The sequence below is a fragment of the Pristis pectinata genome, chromosome 2 (genome assembly GCF_009764475.1).
Source record: "Pristis pectinata isolate sPriPec2 chromosome 2, sPriPec2.1.pri, whole genome shotgun sequence".
Lineage (NCBI taxonomy): Eukaryota > Metazoa > Chordata > Chondrichthyes > Rhinopristiformes > Pristidae > Pristis > Pristis pectinata.
This window is the reverse complement of record NC_067406.1, coordinates 21,059,034-21,082,843: the sequence shown is the minus strand read 5'-3', so window position 1 is coordinate 21,082,843 and position 23,810 is coordinate 21,059,034. Positions and strand designations below refer to the sequence as shown.

At 38.8% G+C, this 23,810-nt stretch overlaps 1 protein-coding gene across 5 annotated transcripts in view; it reads right to left on the bottom strand.

Annotated features, from left to right (window-relative positions):
• maea (macrophage erythroblast attacher, E3 ubiquitin ligase) overlaps positions 1-23,810 on the bottom strand; it is a 147,385-nt gene that overhangs the window by 21,506 nt on the left and 102,069 nt on the right. For all 5 annotated transcript variants that reach the window (XM_052035715.1, XM_052035724.1, XM_052035704.1 and 2 more), the window contains 2 exons: positions 19,040-19,243; positions 1,972-2,094 (listed from right to left, as the gene is read on the bottom strand). In XM_052035715.1, the coding sequence (XP_051891675.1) occupies positions 1,972-2,094; positions 19,040-19,243 (327 nt within the window). The remainder of the gene's footprint in view (positions 1-1,971; positions 2,095-19,039; positions 19,244-23,810) is intronic.

Sequence of the window (23,810 nt, the reverse complement as noted above, 5' to 3'; positions counted from 1 at the left end):
TTGTTCATTCCCTGCTCATAGTGCCATCTGGCTCACTTTATTCAGATAGTTGCAAATATTTGCAAGTCTCTAATGGAGTCTGTGAATGCTCAGTGGCACATTGAAGGGTGAGAAAAATCCATTTTTGGACACTAAAGGGGAATGGAGAGAGACGGGGATGGGGCAGGAAAGTGGATGAGGTACAAAATAAACCATGAACTTGCTGAACTGCACGGTAGACTACAAGGGCCATATAGACCTTGACTTTTGCTGTGTTTATCATTTGCTAAAGTTAGTGGGACTTGGGTTAATTATATAGTTCAATTTTAACTCTTAACTTACAAAGTAGAATCTTCTTGTTTTTACTGGCAAGAAACAACTTCCCCAAAGCTGTTTGTGCTTTTGCAACAGATGTCATATCGTTTCACTGTCACTGTCTGAAATATCTATTATTTTTCCCCAAGGGCTGTCTAATTCTGACAGTTCACTGCAATTATAAGAATGTCACTCTTTAAAACAGTTCACTTATAGCTGTGATACCAGTAAAGCTTTGTCACAGAAACTAAACATCTGAAAGAACATTGATATTGATTAATAAAAATGTCCTAAGTAATTTGGTTCTAGTCTCAATGTTCCTACATGGAACCACAATACTATTTCCTGTTTGGGTGGTAGGGCAAGGTTGTCATTCAAGAGTTAAAAAAGTCCAAACAGCATTGAAGCAGTGAGCAGGTTTTCAAAAGCACAAATCACTTTGAAACTGTAATCACTTGTTTAAAAAGAATGATCTACACATCAAACAGCAGCATGAAATTTCTGGTCACAGAACTACAACCAGCATCAAATCAAGAGCTGCTTCAGATGAAAGCTAGATGAAGCTTTATGGGTTGTAGGTGAGAATTTTTCACCAGTCCTGCAGTCCAAGTCTGAATGCATCACAACTCATTTCTGATAATACTAGTTGTTCACTGAATTCCATTACTTCTGCAGGTGATGCAGTGCTTAGTCCTCCACCTTGGATTTTGTTGTCGATAGAAAGATCATCCTTTATTGTGCTTTCAAAGATTGGAAAGCCTGTGCACACTCAAAGTTGAATAATAGAAAATAACAAGCCAATGTTGTACTAATCTACCTCTTTAACAAAATGTGTCATTGTAGAATCACGCACAAGAAAATAGCAGTAGGCTGTCAGGCCCTTCAAGAATGTCCCACCTGTTAATATGATCATGGCCGATCCATGCTGACCTGAAGTCCTCTTTTGTGTCATTTCTTGATACCCTTTATTCCTTGATCAAATATTTATTCTCTTCTACTTTAAAGCTCCGGTTTCCTCCCACATTCCAAAGACGTACAGGTTAGGAAGTTGTGGGCATGCTATGTTGGCGCCGGAAGCATGGCGACACTTGCAGGCTGCCCCCAGAACACTATGCAAAAGATGCATTTCACTCTGTGTTTCGATGTACATATGACTAATAAAGATACCTTATCTTACTTATAATGACGATCTACCTTCCACCACCTGCCAGGGCAGAGGTTTCCGGAGATTCACCATCCTCTGCAAGAAGAAATTTCCATGTACCCCTAGTTTAGCAGCGGGGTGTGATCCCAAGCAGAAGTGAGGCTGGAAGTAGATACAGAATTCTCTAAGGTCAGTAGACAAGACGGGCAGCAGCATGGCATGGAGCAAGAAAAGACTATTGGATTAAATTGCATTTATTTCAATGCAAAAAAGGTCTGACAAAATTTTAAGAACAGCATTTTAATATTTGAAAATTTAACTCATTAATCTAAATCAGTAAATTCTAAAACTGTTTTGGCAATTGTGAGTAGAAGTTTTTAGTTTCCCCTTGGTGAAAGATTACTATACAGTTTGAAAATTTGGAGTGAATGTTCAACTGATCTCCAGATACACCAATCATAAATGGTGGTTAATTAGGAGACATCTAAAACCATTTTGTCTAACAATATTCATAGCTCATTTTAAGAACATACCTTCATCTTCCTCAGCCTTGATTTGTTGTCATGGCACCAGGCTAAACAAGTAGCTGTCTCTTGCCTTTCGAGTGACTCTTCAACCTCTTTGGCTGTAAGAAACATGTCAATATTCACCAAGTCCTATAAGAGAAAATAACCATAAATATTATGTCCTAACCGGCAAAACAATGCAATGACATACTACAGTTTAATCGATTATGGATTAAATGTATTTCATCAATACAAAGCATAATCACAAAGCGCAAGAGTTTAGGAAATCAAGGCATTGATACTATGTCTGGATGCATGGGTGCAATTTATACTGTGAACTTCACTTCTCTATCTTCAACTTATTAAAAAAAAATGGATTCTCAAATCACGAGATGATTAGCTATGCATTACAGACCTCTAATCTGACTTAGTCAATTTATATCCTTTATTCATACAAGCACAAAACAACCAGACAGCTCAAGAATACAGCAGTTAAGACAAATAATTGAGTGATAGTGCTAAAATAATGACACAAGTTGATTGGTTTACCAGTAGGATAACCATACCACCCATCAAACTAAGAAATATAGCATTCGAAAACAACATTGTGTCACAGGCAGGGGGAGAATTTCATTTTTAAAATTCTGAACTAGTGATGCAATATTAGTACCATTTGCTTCCAATATTATTTGAAAAATCTTTCCTCAGGCACTAGGTAACCTACTGCCTGTTTGTTAAACTAGCAAAAAAGAAATCCTGATGCTTGCAACAACAAAAAATGTCAAGAACTTTTTAACTACGAGGCAAGGTGACTATGAATAAAAAGATAACAGTTTGCACAACTTAAGAACTTGCACCTACGGAACTTGTCATGAGAGTATACAAGAGCATGCCATAGCTCTTTCAAGTGCAGTCTCTGCTGTAATATAGGAAACCAAGAGCTCTCAGCAGAAGTTACAGATAGGCACATTCAATTTTATAGGAAACAGAGAAATCTTGGCAAACAAAGGAGAAAACTGAGGCAGAAATGGCATAGACCACAATGTTGAATTATGTAGCTGAAACACAGGGAAAGGGAGACTAAACTACATGCTTGCCAAGCAGCTTGCACAAAACAGTGCCTTTAACATTTTGCGTTAGGTTTGTTCCTCCATATGCAATTTATGCATTGTAAATCAGTAAATGTCAAAACATGTCAGTGACTGCAGCATGAAGCCATGTTCTGAGGGGATGGCTGAAGCAGGTAAATGGGAGCGAGATAACTGCTTATACTGTTGTGATCAAGTAGTAGAGTCATAGAATTATACAGCACGGAAGCATGCCCTTTGGCCCAACTAGTCCATGCCAACCAAGGTGCCTTCCTGAGTTAGTCCCATTTGACCCATATCCCTCTAAACTCTTCCTTATCCATGTACCTGTCCAAATGTCTTTTAAATGTAATTGTACCTGCCTCCACCACATCCTCTGGTAGCTCGTTGGATAAGTACCTGGATAGGAAAGGTTAAGAGGGACATGGACCAAATACAGCAAAATGGGACCAGCTTAGGTAGGAACCAAGGCCAGCATTGACAAGTTGGGCTGAAGGGCCTGTTTCCACATTGGATGACTGATGTCTCTACAGACCCACTACCCTGTGAAAAACCTGCCCCTCAGGTCCCCTTTGAATCTTTCCCCTCTCACCTTAAACCCATGCCCTCTGGTTTTAGACTCCCCTACCCTGGAAAAAAAAGACTGACTATTCACCTTATTTATGTCCCTCATGATCTTATAAGCCTCTACAAGGTCACCCTTGGCTTTCTTCGCTCCAAGGAAAACAGTCCCAGTATCTAATCTCTTCTAATAACTCAAGCCCTCTAGTCCGAGCAACATATTCATGAATTGTTTCTGCACCCTCTCTACCTTAATTGCATCCATGTTATAGTATGGTGACTATATCTGCACACAATATTCCATGCATGGTCTCACCAATGTCCTGTACCGCTGTAATATGACATCCCAGCTTTTGTACCAATACCCTATTCAATGAAGGCAAACGTACCAAACACCATTTCCTACCCCTCAGTCTCTGTTCAACAGCACTCATCTAGGCCCTACCATTTTCTATGCAAGCCCTGCCCTGGTTTAACTTAACAAAATGCAACACCTTGCACTTGTCAGAGTTAAATTCCATCTGCCATTCAAGATACACGAAACCACAGATGCTGGAATCTGGAGGAACTCAGCAGCTTGAGCAGCATCTGTGGGAGGAAAGGAACTATTGATGTTCTGGGTCACCCAAAACGTTACTGGTTCCTTTCCTCTCATGGATTCTGCTCAACCTGCTAAGTTCCTCCAACAGATTTTCTTTTGCTCCATCTGCCATTCTTTGGCCCACTTTCCCAGTTGATCTAGCCTGCTCCATCTGGACAGACAAGAAGGCCGCCTGATCCCTCAAAAGAGGGACCTTCTTGGCAACCACTGAAGAATCTAACACAGCCAGACCCAACCCTTACTTCTGCTCACCGTCATTTATTTCAGTTTGAGATGAGACCCAGTGCGAGGTTCAGGATCCTCATTTACATGCGGAGGGCCCAACATCTATTTTAGGCAGCTGTCATTGACATCTCAAAATTAATCTGACTTCACTTTTGGATTACCTATTTTTGGGCCATCTTTTTTGCTGCAAAACTATTGCACTGTTTAATTGAGCTTTGATACTCTAATTATTACACTAGAAATACTGCTAGAGGTGCAGTGGTCATGCCCTAGTATTCATTGTTTAAATAGTTATTTGACAAGAGGATACAGCACAAATTATACTGACCAGAGAACAGATCTACCCTGCTCAAAGTGAGGGACCTAAACTGTAGCATGTCATCTCACGAACTAATTGGATAAGAGACCATGGAAAACAATAGCGATGTTTATAAGGAAATATAAAGGAAAGACTTCTGTTGCTAAAACTCTTCAGATTTTGCTGCAAACTTTTGAAGACAACCTGCCTTGCGAAGTGTACGATCATACTCATTTTTGTTCAGAGGCTGGGGAAAACCACTACTTGATGCCTTGGAATAACTTTTATCCAGGTACAGTATTTAGTTCTTTATTATGGAATCAAGAAAATATACTTTTGTTGTACCAGATTTAAAAAAAATCATTCCCCACTTAGGTTGTAGGCAAATGAGACATATATTGCCTTTCCACAGATGCTGACCCGATGTTTCAAGTATCTTCTGTATTCTACATTGGAGAACTCAAATGCAGATTATGTGATCACTTTGCGGAGCACACTCAGTCTGCAACCTCAAGCTCCTACTTGCTTATTACTTTAATTCTGCATCCCACTCCCTCTCAGACCTGTCCAGGGCCTCCTGCACTGTTCTATTGAAGACCAACGCAACAGCTCATCTTCCATTTGGGCATATCATACCATTCAGAACTCAGTATCAGATTAATTTCAGGCAATTCACTTCCTCTGTTTGTATCAAAACTGCCCAGCTCTAGTATAGGTTACCCAAATTGAATATTAACAGTTTTTCTCTCTCCACTGACACCTTTCCTACAGCTCGGATCTGCACTTCACAGCTTTTAAATGTTTGCACATCTGTCCATCTATGAAGATTGTTTCATCAACAGCTCCTCACCACAGCAATGTTGGCTCCATTTTACGGGTACTCTCTCAGTCTGATTCATTGACCCACCCTCAACCCGAGCCACTCTGCAACCTCCAGTGAACCAGATTTCCCTTCCCTATTTCTGATGAAAGACTATCAGAAACATTAATTTCTTTTCACATATGCTGCCTGACCTTGTGTGTTTTCATAATTGTTCTGTACTCTTGGTCTATTTACCTGCCTTCAACTCCTACCCCATGAAATTAATTTGAGAATGAAGTCATCTGAGAAAAGGGCAGTTTAAAAAGCGATTATTAAGTGTCTAAATGGTTCTTTTTTTTTTAAAAACTTAGCCTCACTTATGTAACTCCAGCTCTGCACTTATGTACTTGATCAACTCAAATGCTCTGAAGTAGCTCAGTATACCAATGAGTTATGTGAAACCAGAAGAATCACTGAAATTGTTAAGGCTTCAGCCATCTAGAGACACGTGATAAATACTAAGTGCACATCCATGTATTGAATATAATCAAGATTTACAATCTAACCATATTTTGTGGAGCACTAATATATACACATTTCTCATTTTCTTACAACTGCAGGAAATGAAATTTTAAAAGTATTCTTATCAAAACAGTTAGACAAATATTACTAGCAAATATTTAGTAACTAAATATTCCTGAAAACCGTTAGCAGGAACTCCTGGATGCAAATAACTCAATCTGTTGATGCCCAGTTGTTTTTAAATTTAAACATACAGTCAATGTTTGTTCAAAAGCTGCCCTATTTGTCGCTCAAGCAGCCAAACTAAATTCAAAACATCTGTTTGGAATTAACATTACGTCTGTGGTAGTCTCCAAAATTTGTATTTCAGTACAATACTGCAGACAGATCATCCCCAGCCCAAAATACAATGGAATGTGGCATTAACTATTTCCTCCCCACCTCTTCACCCACCCAATAAGAGATAAAAGTAATTAACTTCCTCAGCTCAGTGATAGCACACTCATCTCTGAGCAATTAGGTTGTTAGTGGATGTCGGACTCCAAATACTCAAGCATACAATCTCTTCTGACACTTCAGTAAGAGAGCACTGGACTGTCAGAAGTACCACATTTCTGTTAAGACATTTAACCAAGAATTAATTTCCCTCCTTGGATAGATACCAAGTTTCATGCCACTGCCAATGGTGGAGTGATAAAATGAATTGAACTGAAATGTTGGCAATATGCAGATCTGCTAGAATCTGCCGAGAGAGGGTTTAATGCTTTTGAGTTAATGATAACTCACTCCACACAGATGCTGCCTCAACAAATATTTCCAGCATGGTATTCATTATTATTGGTTTTCATCAATGCACATTTGAATTCCACCAAAATGTATTGTTCCTTTGACACCAAGTTCATCCCTCTCCTTGCTCACAATGAGGCTGCATCAAACCTGTCACAACTTCAGCACTATATCCAACAGGATAAGTAGGCCAATCTGCGTCATCCCACCTCCCATGAGCCGGCTCCACCATTCAATATCATGGCTGATTATATACAATATATGTATAATTTATATTTTGTTATCTTTACTTACATGCCTGTGATGCTACTGCAAATTTTTCATTGTACCTGTACCTCACCATACTTGCTCATGTGACAACAAACTCAACTTGACTAATCCAAACTTGGCCTCAACAACACTCTCCTGCTCTCTCCCCACGTTCCTCAACTCCCTTGTAGTTCCAATGCCTGTCAGTCATCACTTTGACGAGGTTCAATGATAGAGAATTCCAAACAGGTGCTTCTCTCACATGTTCCTTATGATCTCATTCTTAAGTAGGCAACCCCTAATTCTAATTCCCCCTAATTCATGATACCCATGCTTGGGAAATATCCTCTCAGCATTACTCTGTCCATTGCAGTAATATATTTTTCCAAAGTCATTATGAAGTCAATGGTAAGCTACCGTTTCCTTGAATAAGAATATTCAGCAGAATAATGAAAATCATCCAGTCACTTGTAGTGATTGTGATTTGCAAGTTATGAAGCATCTCTCCTGCACTGCAATTTCTTGATGTCTTATAAAAAAAAGCAGCTAAATAATCTCATTACTTTGGAAAAAAAGAATGCCTCAAGCTTCAATGACATACGAGAATTAAGCTTATTAATGCACACAAGGCAAGGGGAAGAAAGCCAAAATTAATCATATTTTAGTAATTCCCAGATAAGAATTGATACCAATACATCAGAGCTGCAATTAAATTTAAAAGCATGTTAACACCCCCTAAACTTGAGTAAAAGAATATTTTATGCAAGTGTAACACGGGACTTCATTTGCCTCAGGCACTTTACAGTTGATGTGTAGCCCTACACTTCAAGGAGAACTGTATATTTACAGAGACAAGCACAGTAACAACTCATTTCAAAACACTATTTATAATCAGCAGTGTCAAACAGAATATGATAAACTGTCATACAAGTAGTAATGTAGGCTGAAAGTCAAAAATACAATTTAATAAAAAAACACAAGTGGATTTTGCATCAAAGGAACCTATATGTGGCATTCAACAACGTACAATCTGTCTCACTGTGACGGCTTATAACGGTACAAAGAGCTCTGCAGGGAAATCTATTGTTCACACTGCCCTAAACAGATAATTACTTAGATTTCAGAATAGCTAAATTAACATAAAAATGGCTTTGTGAACATTACTTAGTAAACTCCCATTACAGAACTAATACATTTCATAAATATTTTGAAAGGATAAACATTCACCCTCTGTCAAACACTGGATAATCTCTCAATGCCAATTCCAAGATCTTTTTTGGGGGGGGGGGGGAGTAAGAACAGAATATAGGTTTCTTTCCAGAAGTATTTGAGCTAATTTCTTATCCTAAAAATTTCTCCGTCTTCTGCAGTTTTGATTTAATTTCTGCATTTCTTTATTCCCCCAATATAACTTATACTCAATCAAGATCAGGTCAACCAACCAGCCAAGCAACCCATGCAGGAGTGTGCAAGCTGGACAGACAGATGACATTCAGCTGTAACGAGTCATCTTCATACTCTTAGAGAGTCCATTTTATCCAGCTGGTTCAGAGGAAAGCATGCTGGACCACAAGAACCCAAATAGCAAGCTGAAAACAGCACACAGCTAGATATGGCAGGGTGGCATATCTAATCACATGGAAAGTACAAATTGCTTACGATCTTCCAAAATGTTATGTGGATAAACACTTGCAATTAACCATGGCAAAAAAAAATGAAATGCAATATTAATTATTACTTGAAAGAAATGAGACAACAGATAGATTTAAGCCAGTTCAAATTAAAAGAAGTTACTTTCAGGAAATTCCTGTCCAGAGTACAACTTAAAACACAAATACAAAGTCAGCTTTAGAATTTCTTCAGCAACAATTCAACATTCCAATTAAAGGCAGACATTTAGATCATGTGCTTCACAATGCTTCATGACATCCCTAAGCAAATTATAGCCAAAATTTCATTTGCAGTTGGAACAGTGTAAGAAGCCAATTTATACAGAGCAAGGTTTCAAACACTAAATTAGCAAAAAAGAAACAGTGCCCATATTGAGAGACAGCAATGTTTAGTGAGGTAAACGGTATTCATTTGAGATCAGAAACAACTACAGATGCACAGATCAATGAAGAAACTAAGAAGCAGTCTGACAGCAATGAGAAGTAATTTCTTTTGAGGGTTACGAATCCTTACTCAGAGCTGTGGAGGCAAAAGTAATTGAATATATTCAAGGCTGAGAAAGATTAAAATTATAATGATAGACAAGATATATGAAAGTAGAGGCTAAAATCAGATCAGCACGGTCCTGTAAAATGGCATATCAGCCTCAATGGGTTACGTGGCTAACTTTTACTCACATTTCTTATATTCTTCAAGCCATGTTAAAATAATACTCCGAAATTAACAACTTTGAAATAGTCCTGATGAATTCCACATGAGTATTAAAAAAGTGGCTATTGATATGGTTGATATTTTGGTTCTGATTTTCCAAAATTTACTAGATTCCAGGAAGATTCTGTTAGATTGAAAAATAGCAAATGTAAATCTTTGATTGAAAGAGAGGAGAAAACAAAAAGCAGGGAACTACACATTTCCTTAACAACTATCAAAGAGAAAATGTTACATGCTATTATTAATTTAAGTAACTTGCTCTTTATTTCTGTTTGTATTCTGGCCTGCTGGTCACGTTAATCTGACAAGCATCCATACCATCACGTCATATAATCAAAATAAAATCTCTAAAAGATAAATTCAAGAAATATTTTACACTTCTAACTTTGATTCCTAGTCAGAGTATAGATACAGGTCCTTTGGCACAATTCATCCATGCCAACCAAGGTGCCTTCCCGAGCTGGTCCCATTTACCAGCATTTAGCCCATATTTATAACCTTTTCTATGTAGATATCCAAATGTCTTTGTGTTGTAGTTGTACTCGCCTCCACCATTCCTCTGGCAACTCGTTCCATATTCCATAAACTCACCACCTTATATGTGTGAAAAACTTGTCCCTCAGATCTCCTTTAACTCTTTCCCCTCTCACCTTAAACCACTACCCTCTAGTTTTAGACTCCCTTAATCCTGGAAAAAAGGCTGTGACCATCCACCTTATCTACGCCCCTCATGATTTTATAAACCACCAAGGTCACCCTTATGGTCACCTTGGAGTACTCCTATGCTTCGGGGAAAAAAAAGAGTCCCAGCCTATCCAGTCTCTATTTATAACCCAAGCCCTTCAGTCCTGGCAACATCCTAATAAAACTTTTCTGCACCCTCTCGAGCTCAATCACGTCCATCCTATAGTATGGTAACCATGTGTGGTCTCACCAATGTCTTGTCCAGCTGTAACATGACATCCCAACTCTTGTACTCAATGCCCCATCTAATGAAGACAAGCGTGCCATACACCTTCTTCACCACCTTGTCAGGTCTCTGGTAACATTGCGAGCCCCTGTATATGGTTCTCTTTCTTTTAAATGATTCAAAATCTATTTTCTCATACTGAACATGAAATCCAAATTCACAATCTCTGGATTAGAAATCTTGGTCTCCTACTGAAGGATGCAAAGAATGAAATATGAAGTTGCATTTTACAAAATTAAGATTCTGGTGGCCCATAATACAAAGTACTTCTTTCATCATTCCCTGTCCTATAGGACCATAAATACAGCATCAGGTCAACAATGTCAGTCAACAGTGATGCAATTACAAGCATTACGAGTTAATAAACAAGTCACAGATTTGTTATATTAGTGATTTCCCAAAGTTTGTTGGTGAACAAAGAGGTTACTTAAGGTTTGCAGTGCATGTCTGTGTGTTTTCAGATGTGTTTAAAAGTACCACACAAGTTTGAAAACAACTTTAAGTCCATGATATTGAAGAGGTAGTAACAGATAGATACACAATTTGCTCAGGAGACAAAATAAACAGTGAAAGACAGACATTTGTCAGAACAGTGTTGTGATCATCCTGTGGCATATTTAGGACTCCTGTTCTTGAAGTACATTACAAACCAAGACTTGAATATTGACGCATAATTTCAAATTCCACATGATAAAGCTTTGAAAATGTAACAAATAATTGTGAGGCTCATTAAATGCGCTAATGATACTTTGTCCACAGAAGTCTTTTTTTTAATATTTTTGAGGAAAAAGGAGACATAACAGGAACTAAATGGTAAAATATTTCAGAGGGTGCCATCCACATCTTTCAAACGAGGAGGACACATTGAAGAGGTAATGTTTCATTCATTTATAGAACATGAGCATTGTTGTCAAGATATTTTCACTTTCCAATTGTCTGGGTGGTAGCAGCTATGAATTACTGTGGTCTTAACCACTGAAGGGATTCCAAAAGTGCTATTTGGTCAGGAGGAGTTTCAGGATACATTACAGGTGCAGATATGTGAAGCTATTGACTTTAGTGGAAAATCAAAAGGCAGACCATTATTTTAATGGTGACAGATTGGGAAATGTTGATGTACAAAAAGGAACCTGGGTGTGCTAGAACACCAGTTACTGGAAACAAATGTGGAGATGCAGCAACAGAAATGTTGACCATGAACAGGAGGAATTACACAGGGCTTTGATGAAACAGTACCTGGAGTACTGTGCCCAGTTTTGGAAAAGGATGCACTGAGTAGAGAGGGAGTGTACTGAAGGTTCATCAGACAGACTCCTGGAATAGCAGGACTGATACATGTGCAGAGATTTGGTCAGTAAAGCCTGTATTCACTGCAAGAGGGATCTCTGAAACAAATTCTGACAAGAGTTTGACAAGCCGATCTCAGGGAGGATATTCCACCTGGTTGGGGGTCCAGACAAGGTATCGCAGTTTCAGAATATTTACAACCAAGAGAGAAATTTCTTCACGCAGAGGGTGTTGAAACTTGTGCAATTCTCTACTCTCTGTACACATGATTGTGTGACTAAGCATAGCTCCAATACCATCTTCAAATTCACTATCAACACTAACGTTGTTGTACGGATCACAGGTCAGCTTATGAGTCAGCTTACCGAAGTGCGATAGGACACCTGGTCGAGCGGTGCCACAACAACCTCTCACTCAACATCAGCAAAAACAAAGAGCAGATTGTCGACTTCAGGAAGGGGGAAGGAGGACGAACGTGCACCAGTCTACATTGGGGGACTGATGGTTAAGAGAGCCAGCAGCTTTAAATTACTGGGCGCTACATAATGGATGACCTGCCCTGGACATAGGCAGATACGATAGTGTAGCAGTTAGCGTAATGCTTTGCAGCGCCAGCGACCGGGGTTCAATTCTTGCTGCTGTCTGTAAGGAGTTTGTATGTTATCCCTGTGTCTGCATGGGTTTCCTCCGGGTGCTCTAGTTCCCTCCCACATTCCAAAGATGTACGGGTTAGGAAGTTGTGGGCATGCTCTGTTGGCGCCAGAAGTGTGGCAACACTTGCGGGCTATGCCCAGAATGTTCTACGCAAAAGATGCATTTTACTGTGTTTTGATGTACATGTGACTAATAAAGATATCTTATCTCAGATGCAATCATAAGGAAAGCGCACCAGCAGCTTTACTTTCTTAGGAGGTTAAGGAGGTTTGACTTGTCACTGAACAGTCTTAAACTTCTACAGATGTACTGTTGAAAGTATCCTGACTGGTTGCATCATAGTCTGGTATGGCAATTTGAATGCACAGGAATTTAAGAAGCTTCAGAGAGTAGTGGACTCTACCTAATACATCATGGGCACATCCCTCCCCACCATTGGTAGTATCTACAGGAAGCACTGCCTCAAGAAGGCAGCATCTATCATCAATGATCCCCACCATCCAGGCCATGCCATCTTAGTCAATATCAACGGATATGAGGAGACGCATGAAATATGCTATCAAGGTATAGTATCAGCCTTTATCACGCTGAATGTGGTTGGTAAGTTGATGGAGAAGATCCTGAGAGGCAGGATTTATGAACATTTGGAGAAGGTATGATTAGAAATAGCATGGCTTTGTCAAGGGCAGGTCCTGCCTTATGAGCCTGATTGAATTTTTTGAGGAGGTGACTAAACACATTGATGAAGGAAGAGCAGTAGATGTAGTATATATGGATTTCAGCAAGGCATTTGATAAGGTACGCCATGCAAGGCTTATTGAGAAAGTAAGGAGGCGTGGGATCCAAGGGGACATTGCTTTGTGGATCCAGAACTGGCTTGCCCATAGAAGGCAAAGAGTGGTTGTTGACGGGTCATATTCTGCATGGAGGTCAGTGACCAGTGGTGTGCCTCAGGGATCTGTTCTGGGACCCTGACTCTTTGTGATTTTTATAAATGACCTGGATGAGGAAGTGGAGGGATGGGTTTGTAAGTTTGCTGATGACACAAAAGTTGAGGGTGTTGTGGATAGTGTGGAGGGCTGTCAGTGGTTACAGTGGGACATAGATAGGATGCAAAACTGGGCTAAGTGGCAGATGGAGTTCAACCCAGATAAGTGTGAAGTGGTTCATTTTGGTAGGCCAAATATGATGGCACAATATAGTGTTAATGGTAAGACCCTTGGCAGTGTGGAGGATCAGAGGGATCTTGGGGTCTGAGTCCATAGGACACTCAAAGCAGCTGCACAGGTTGACTCTGGTTAAGAAGGCATACGGTGTATTGTCCTTCAATAGTGGAATTGAATTTAGCAGAGAGGTAATGTTGCAGCTTTACAGGACTCTGGTCAGACCCCACTTGGAGTATTGTGCTCAGTTCTGGTCGCCTCACTACAGGAAGGATGTGGAAGCCATAGAAAGGGTGCAGAGGAGATTTACGAGGATGTTGCCTGGATTGGGGAGTATGCCTTATGAAAACAGGTTGAGTAAACTCAGCCTTTTCTCCTTGGAGCGATGGAGGATGAGGGGTGACCTGATAGAGGTGTATAAGATGATGAGAAGCATTGATCGTGTGGATAGTCAGAGGCTTTTTCCCAGGGCTGAAATGGTTGCCACAAGAAGACACAGGTTTAAGTTGATGGGGAGTAGGTACAGAGGAGATGTCAGGGGTAAGTTTTTTTTACTCAGAGAGGGTGAGTACATGGAATGGGCTGCCAGCAACAGTGGTGGAGGTGGATATGATAGGGTCTTTTTTAAGAGACTTTTGGATAGGTACACGGAGCTGAGAAAAATAGGTAAGCCTAGTAATTTCTAAGGTAGGGACATGTTTGGCAACCTTGTGGGCTGAAGGGCCTGAATTGTGCTGTAGGTTTTCTATGTTCTATGAATGGACGAATGGCCTACCACTGCTCCTGTTTTTGTGTGTTTCTATCTTCTATTTATTAAATTCAGAACCACAAATATTTTAATGAAGTTTGAACTCAATTTCCAGTACCATTACCACAACACAATCAGAAGGTAAAGCAATTCAGAATTCACTCTTTCAGCAGAATTAAGTCCCATTTATCAAGCCAATTGGATCAAACACTATAACAAATACACCAAGATATATTTTAACTTTTACTTGCAAGCTAGCATAAATGGAACTTCACAAATGGAAATGAAATAACAAAAAAAATTTCTAAAATCTGCTCAACTGAGTCTAATGAGCTGACAATACAATTCTAGCTGTTATCGATTTCAGTTACAGATGGACACAAACACATCACAAGTAAAAGCATCTTCTTTTACAGCTGTTTTGGTTACCAAGTTAGCACCTCACTTGTCATTTTCCATCAAATCCTCAGAAAAGCAAGATTCAGGGAGCTCATTTTGGCTTGCTGTAGAGGAGAAAGGTAATAGCACTTCATGGAATAGACATTTCAGGGACTATGTCACAAGCTGTCTTTTGTTTCCAGCATGACTGGCTGTCCTCACCTGAACAACAAGGTCAATCCCATGGTCCTCCAGTTGCATGTACATTTAGCCGCTTTGATACTACCTATCAAGCAGGCAGGAACTTAAGGCCAAATCACCTTGCTGTTAACATAACATGGAAGTAAATAAAATGATGACCGGTGTTTTAAACATATCAATAGCACTGAAGGGGATGCAAGAACACAGCCTTGGATGTTCACAAACATCTTTGAAAAATGGCAGGACGGAAGTCTTCTGCAAGGACTGGCATAGGTCTTTCCAGTTACTTGGTATAAAGCTCTGCATTTAAAACATCTTTTTAAGAAAAAAGTGTATAATAAATGAGTAAGGACCCAAGTGCTATAAATACAAATACACGTAAATTAAAATCTACAATTGTCATGACAAAATTTCAGTACTATTTTACAAATACATTACAGTATTTTACAAATACAATACATTAAATTCTTAAACAGTTTGTAGTAGAAAGGAAAGGCTTGGAAGGTAGCAATTAATCACAGCTGAAATAAAGCAAAGAAACTGAATAAAAATGCACAGCAGAGAAGAGAACAGAATTAGCTACTGTGCTCACTGCTGACCACAAGGCAACTTCTTTTATGCATCTTTTGTAGTTCTACTGTTAACTTCCTGTTCAAATGTTGTGATGATTGTAAATAGCAAGGCCCTGTACTGCAGTGAAGTCTTGCACAACATAGTGCAAGTTTCCCAGAAAATCCAATCAAGGATATTGCAGGACAAAAATAAAAAATTAATCCAACTTTAAAAAAAAATTTAACTGAAATGCTTAAAAGACAATTGGCTAAAGATTGGCTGAAATGGATTATATGCTGAACTATAAAGCACTATTTTCAGTTTTAAGATCTCAGCTCCAAGTATGACTGGGAACGAATACACTGGCTGTGAAGTCTTCAGTATAATAAGTTTATCAATGTGATTCACAACACAAAAGACGTACGAGTTATCTGTTTAAATTTATAATGTCAAATTACAGCAACAAACACTCTGATGGCAAAATCAGAAGTATTTTGTTAATATACTGCTACAGTAGTCTGATGGCCTCTCATTATTAAGAAATAGATGATTGCTTAAACACAAGCAGATCACTGATGGAAAAAAAACACTCATGCTGGTGATAACAAAAACAGAGTTTGGGATTTTCTCACTAATGTCAACAGAATACTGATGATCACTAGATCTCTGGCTTTGAGAATTTCCTACAAATCATAGATGCCGCTTCAAAATGGATAAGCTTAATTTATTACTTCCCAATGTCATTATCACCAATAATATTAAACTTTTGACACTAACAGTATATTACAATCCATAAGGGTGGTTCTTATGGGAATCATGTTCGTTTCTTGGTTCCAAAAGAGGATGATCTACAACTGCAGTCAAAATTCATAATTATTGCATATAAAAAGGGAGCTTCCTACTACAACTAAAACACTTCAAATCTTTTAACATCACCATCTTCAGCATTTTGACTTTGGCTGCTCCTGAATACAAAATCATAAGAATCATATAATTATGGCATAATAGGAAACTATTTGGCCCATCAAGTCTATGTTGAATCCTTTCATAATGATCCCTTCAGACCTATTCCTCTGCTCTTTCTCCATATCTCTACAAAGTATTCTCTCAAAGTACTTATCCTATTTCCTTTAAGGCACCAATTAGTTCTATTTTCACCATTCTTATAAATAGCAAGTTCCAGTTCCCAATTACTCCAAAAAGTAAAATCACATTTTGTTTGCATTCCCTTCTGCAGAATTTAAAATTTTATGTTTCTTGGTCTTCGAAAATTTGGAAATATCCACTAATGGAAAGAACTTCTTGTCTTTCTTACTCTATTTAAACCAGTTTATGGTCTTATATACCTCTGGCACCTCTTCCCAACCTTCTTTGCTCCAAGGGAAATAATCCCAGTTTATCTATTGTAATCTTGTAGTTGAAATACCACATGCATGGAACCATTCTATTAAATTTTTTCTGTACCCTCTTGGACAAAGCCCTCAGGGTAGCTGAACTTATGTTTTCATTAATGGTTCTCAATGCAACTTGTCTGGTTTTGTATTTTGTTCCAGTTATGAAACCCAGGATCTCATATACTTTACTAACGTATCTTTCAACAGGAAACATGTTTAAATTACTCGAGGGTTGAGAATGTTCAGTAATTGGAGTATTGGCAAGGTATTACCCAAAAAGTTGTGTTAATCTATGCAATTAAGGAATATGGATATTGCAACAAATGGAGTCAGTCACAATCTTGCTAAAAGGTAAACGAATGAATGGTTTACTCATGTTTCAAGGAATGCACTGCCTGGGGTGGTGGTGGAGACAGATACATTGGACAGGTTCAAGAGTTTGTTGGATAGGCATATGGACGAATGTGAGATAGAGGGATATGCGGGAGGAAAGGGTTAGTGTGAGGGTGGTTTGACGGATGGCACAACATGGTGGGCCGAAGGGCCTGTTTTGTGCTGTATGGTTCTATGGTTCAATGAGATTTAAGAATTGAGAATAAGTGACCTAGAGTCAAATGAGGTTCAGTAAAAGGAAAGAAATGCATGAAAAATGTGAGTCTGCATTTTTTAAAAAATATAAACTAGCAATTTAATGCAGAAATAAGATAGAAAAGCAAAAGCTGTTTCCATTCTGGGCCAGGTTTGACTGGCATTACATTAATTAACAGTGGAAAAAAAAACTTTATAAGTTCCAACCCTAATGTTCTGTGATGCATTTAACGGACAATTTGTGAACAAATAAAGCACTTGGGAACTTGAGGGCAAGATGACAAATGCATCGTGAACAGTGGAATGGTACAAAACATCCAGGAAATAATTCGTTCACATCTCATATCTAAATCACTGGCCAATTTATCCATTAATAATAATTGTTGTTGACATGTACAGAAGTTACTTTTATAGGAAGATTTAATGCAATAGGATCCTTTGCTTTATAATTCGAGGCCAAAACAAAAACACAGAAGCATGAAAATACTGATAAATTTTAAAGTAGGCTCCAGTTGTAATTCGGTTATTTCAAGACTCAATTTAGACATGGTGTGAAGGTTTTCCAGAGGGTGCAAAAGCTCATCACCAGACTGGTACTGCCACTGATAAGCAGATGGAGAAGTGCTGTATCCAATGGCAAAGGGATTGATAAACAAAAGGATACATTTATATAAATTGCCAAAGGACCTTATTTATATTTATTTATTTATATACATACACACATATATACATACACACATATATACATATATACACACACACACACACACACACACACACGAGTATCTAAAGTGCACTGCTGGATGGGTGCTCCAAGCAGATTTAATATTAGCTTTCAAAATTTGTTTCAATACTTGGGGAACGAAATTGCAGAGCTTATAGGAAAAAGTTATTTCAAAATGTGGACACAGCACAGAAGTAGCCATTCTTCGAGTAATATCTACCTTATTCTATGATGCACAGCATTAGTTTTCATAATATCAAATTGGAAAAATTCTTCATGGATTTGGACCGACTGAAAAATGGGTTGAATGCTTTCACTCAAAATTTGTTTGATGTTCAAAACAAAATATTTTTCTCCCATTTCTCTGAAACTTTGATTTGCTGTCATCTGAATTTTATTTTGAAATTGAATAGCTTATCAGCATAATGTTAAATTTGAATACATTGTCAAGAGACCAGATTCTAAAAATATACAGGGCAACAAGACTGAACAACAAGTATGACTGAAATAATTTTACGATCTTTGCATTATAATAGTATGATATGATACAAATGCTTCTCAATTACAGAAGATTTCAGGCATATCCTGTAATCAATTTTATGATCTTTCAACTGAAACAAATACAAGTTTAAAATGCACCTCAATGTTGTTTAAGCCAATTTGATTATGCGTACATTGCTTTTAAATACCATTGAGTTAGCATATTTGGATCAAGGGTTATTTCAGCCACAACATTTATTGTCTAATTAACACTAGCTAAATGAAAGTTCAAAATAATTAACCCAAATGAAACCAACAATATACATGACAAAATAATCCATTATATAACAAGTTAATAGGGTGATTTTTCACTGGGCTCTCCTTATTATGCAATTGCACTGTGCTGGAAATGCTGCAATGATTCATTTCAAGCACCACTCACCTCAATTCCACTCTGTTTGGTCAGTTTAACAGCAGTGTTGTAATAGCCACACCGCAGCAAGTGCTCCACCATCATACGGTCCATGCGTTTTTTCTTCCACATATTAACCGCTGCCGCCTGGTCACTGCTATGTTCTTTCAAGTGTTCAATTCTACGTTTGCACAGCTTTGCACTCTCATCTTCAGCTTGGATTGACTCAACTGCCTGCAAGAACAAAAATACTTAATGATATCCCCAACATGGAAACTGATTTAACAAACAAGAATCATGGTTTGAAGTTCAAAATATAGTAGCACTTGCTTCAGTGTGATTACAGCATAACAGATCTCCATTGTGAACGTAGATTTTGAATGAAAATGGAGAAGTTAGAAAGCACATTATCCCATTTCACTTGCCCTTGGTCTCAGCCTCCTGTCAATAATACCATAGTAATACCAAATCTAGTAATGTGCAGTAAAGGAAGGACTAATTTATCATCCAATAGTTAGACACGAGTTAGGGAAGAGAGATCATAATACAAATTTTACATCAACATTGAAAGTAACAGAGTTCAATCTCAAATCAGGTTCTTGCATTTAAATGCAAGCTACAAAATATATAAAATTGAGGAGTTGACTTTAGTGGATTGAGAAATTTTATTGAGATATGACAATAGATAAGAGTTCACATATACAGTACAAGGCATAGCTAACAAGTTAAAAATAGTGCTAGGTGAAAGGAAAAAGCTTTAAAGTTGCTAAAAGAACAGAAGCCAGAGAACTGAAGAAAATAAATCAGAATTCAGCAATAGACAGGGAGAAAGTCAGGAGTAACAGAGCAAAAATATAACAAAATATTCTACAAATAAGGTAAAAAAAGGAGAAGATTAGCACAAGTTAAGGTGGTCCATTACAGAATGAATAAATGAGAAAAAGCAGATACACTTACAAATATTTGGTTTTAGACTTCAAAAAAAGACTCAGTAATCATCTGAGTAGTGAACGAGAATCTGAAAAATTCTTAAGGAATTTTTGAAACCTAAAGGCCCTGAAAGCCAATAAATCCCTGGGATCTGACGCCCCAAGATTTTCAAAGATATGGTTATGGAGACACTAGTTGCCATCTTACAAAGTTGCTTAGATTTTCGATGGTTCCCAAAGATTGGAAAGTAGTAATTTAACTGTGCTATTTAGGAAAGAGGGAAGACTGAAAGCAGGGAACTACAGACTAGTGCATGTGGGGAAAATACAGAATATTTTATTAAGAAAATGGTAACAGAGTGCTTAAAAAGAAAAAAAAATAGAATTTGTTGGATAAACAGATTTAAAATGTTAGATTTTGAGGTTTTAACTAGCAGCAAGGATCAGATAGGCTCATGAGAAATATAGGGTAGCAAGGAGGGAACATAAGAAGGGGACATGAAAAGGCTTTGGCGAGTAGGGTTAAGGAGAATCCCAAGACTTTTTCACATATGTGAAGAGCAGAAGGATGACAAGAGTAAAGGTAGGACCAATTAGAGACAAAGGTGGGAAGATGTGCCTGGAAGCTGTGGAAGTGGGAGAGATTCTCAATGAATACTTCTCTTCAGTATTCACCAAAGAGAGGGGCCTTGATGACACTGAGGACAGGGTTGGTAAGGTTAATGTTCTGGAGCATGTTGATATCAAGAGAGAGGATGTGTTGGAGCTGTTAGAAAATATTAGGACAGTTAAGTCCCTGGGGCCCGACAGAATATTCCCCAGGCTGGTCCGTGAGGCAAGGGAGGAGATTGCTGAACCGTTGGCTCGGATCTTTGAGTCCTCATTGTCTACGGGGATGGTACCGGAAGATTGGAGGGTGGCGAATGTTGTCCCCTTATTCAAAAAAGGTAGTAGGGATAGTCCAGGGAATTACAGACCAGTGACCCTTACGTCTGTGGTGGGCAAGCTGTTGGAAAGCATTCGAAGAGATAGGATCTATGAGCATTTAGAGAATCATGGACTGATTAGGGACAGCCAGCGTGGCTTTGTGAAGGGAAGATCATGTCTCACAAGCCTGATAGGAATCTTTGAGGTGGTGACCAGGCAGATTGATGAGGGTAATGCAGTGGATGTGGTCTACATGGATTTTAGAAAGGTGTTTGACAAGGTTCCACATGGTAGGATTCTTTGAGGTGGTGACCAGGAAGATTGACGAGGGTAGTGCAGTGGATGTGGTCTACATAGATTTTAGAAAGGTGTTTGACAAGGTTCCACATGGTAGGCTTCTTCAGAAGGTCAGAGGGCATGGGATCCAGGGAGGCTTGGCCGTGTGGATTCAGAATCGGCTTGCCTGTAGAAAGCAGAGGGTTGTGATGGAGGGAGTACATTCGGATTGGAGGGCTGTGACTAGTGGTGTCCCACAGGGATCGGTTCTGGGACCACTACTTTTCGTGATATTTATTAATGACTTAGGGATGGGGGGTAGAATGGTGGGATAGCAGGTTTGCAGACGACACAAAGGTCAGTGGTGTTGTGGATAGTGTGGAGGGCTGTCGAAACTTGCAGAGGGATATTGATAGGATGCAGAGCTGGGCTGACAAGTGGCAGATGGAGTTCAATCCAGAGAAGTGTGAGATGGTACACTTTGGAAGGACAAACTCCAAGGCGGAGTACAAGGGTAATGGCAGGATACTGGGTAGTGTGGAGGAGTAGAGGGATCTGGGGGTCCATATCCACAGATCCCTGAAAGTTGCCTCACAGGTGGATAGGGTAGTTAAGAAAGCTTATGGGATGTTGGCTTTCATAAATCGTGGGATTGGGTTTAAGAGCCGCGAGGTAATGATGCAACTCTACAAAACTCTGGTTAGACCACACTTGGAGTACTATGTCCAGTTCTGGTCACCTCATCATAGGAAGGATGTGGAAGCGTTGGAAAGGGTGCAGAGGAGATTTACCAAGATGCCGCCTGGATTGGAGAGTGTGGATTACAAGGAGAGACTAAGGGAGCTAGGGCTTTACTCATTGGAGAGAAGGAGGGTGAGAGGAGACATGATAGAAGTATACAAAATATTGAGGAATAGATGGAGTGGACAGCCAGCGCCTCTTTCCCAGGGCACCAATGCTCAATACAAGAGGGCATGGCTTTAAAGTAATGGGTGGGAAGTTCAAGGGAGATATCAGAGGGAGGTTTTTCACCCAGAGAGTGGTTGGTGCATGGAATGCACTGCCTGGGGTAGTGGTGGAGGCAGATACATTGGTCAAGTTCAAGAGATTTTTAGATAAGCATATGGAGGAATTTAAGATAGAGGGATATGTGGGGGGAAGGGGTTAGATAGTCTCAGACGTGGTTTAAAGGTCAGCATAACATGATGGACCAATGGGCCTGTATTGTGCTGTATTGTTCTATGGTTCTATCATACATTAGGAGGACCTAGTAGATGAGTGTATTTGGACTTGGAGAAGGCTTTTCATAAAAGGTACCACGAGATACTAACAAAATTAGAGCACACAAGACTGGGTGTGAACTGAGTATTGATTAACAGGTAGAAAACAGATTTAGAATCAATGTGTCATGATGCAGGGAAGGTCACAATTATGATATAGGACCACAACAAAGGTTCAACTGATTAATTTCCAGGATGTTGGGGTTGGAGGAAGAGAGAGGTGGCTACTGGGCCAATATCCACTAGTTTAAAAAAATTAAGGGCAATTTCATCCAATCCTTCAAAATGTTAAGGGTTGATGCAGGCAAGATTTTCCTGGCTGGGGCTTCCAAAACAAGGGGTTACAGTCTTGAAATTAAAAGAATCAGTCATTCAGGAGTAACATGAAAATAAACTCCTTTACCCAGAAGGCAGACATCTTTCCATTTTTTCCTCCCAATATGGGTTTGGAGTCTTAGATGCTTAGTGTATTCATGATATTACTTTTAAAATAAAGATAGTAAGGGAATCAGGAAGCATGGAGTTAGTGCAGAAAAGTTGCACTGAGCTAAAAGATTAGGCATACTAATGGAAAGGCAGACAGGAGGGGCTGAATGACCTACCCTTGCCTCTATTTTTCATGGTCTTCTGTGTCTACAGTCATTTCTACTTTTTCCTTTCATCATACTTTGTCAGCAATATCTGCACTTGAAGATAGCATATTGCCTGACTTAGTCAAGAATTGCATTGACACACCTACCCATACAAGTGATAGAAAAGAAAAGTCAAAATGCTGAGGTCAAATGACATTTTGGTCAATGAAATGAACTGCCTTAACTGTTCAGTATTTACAGCATCTTGATTTTATTTCAGATTTCTATCTTGACAAATTTGATTTCATCGCCTCATTTACTTTCATTTTGAGGTTGAAAAATATCTTACATGTCTGTCAGTTCTGTTCAGAAGCCTGGTCTCTCAAAAATATTGCACAATTGTATTACTAATTAAATTACTTTTAATTTAATTAATTCTGCATCCTCATACAATTAAATACCACAGCAATCAAAAATCAATGATGGCTACAGATAACAAAGATATAAGTCCACAAACTTTGTTCCGTCCACAAATTATGCTATCGTGAAATATTTCTAACTGATAATTTCTTCCTTTAAGTCCATTTTGAATACTAACTTAAAATGCTCAGAAATGCCAATCTTTAACTCAGCATCTTCATGTGGTCAACCAAAGTAATCAATGTTTCATAAATAAGGTACTTAAACCAGAGACTTGCTAATTTTTACAGAACGTATACTGCTTGCAGTTCATAATCATTCACAGAAAATTTGACTTTTTATTCCTTTTAAGAAAATAATATAAGGAAGCATCATGAAAGCCATTCAGCCTATGTCA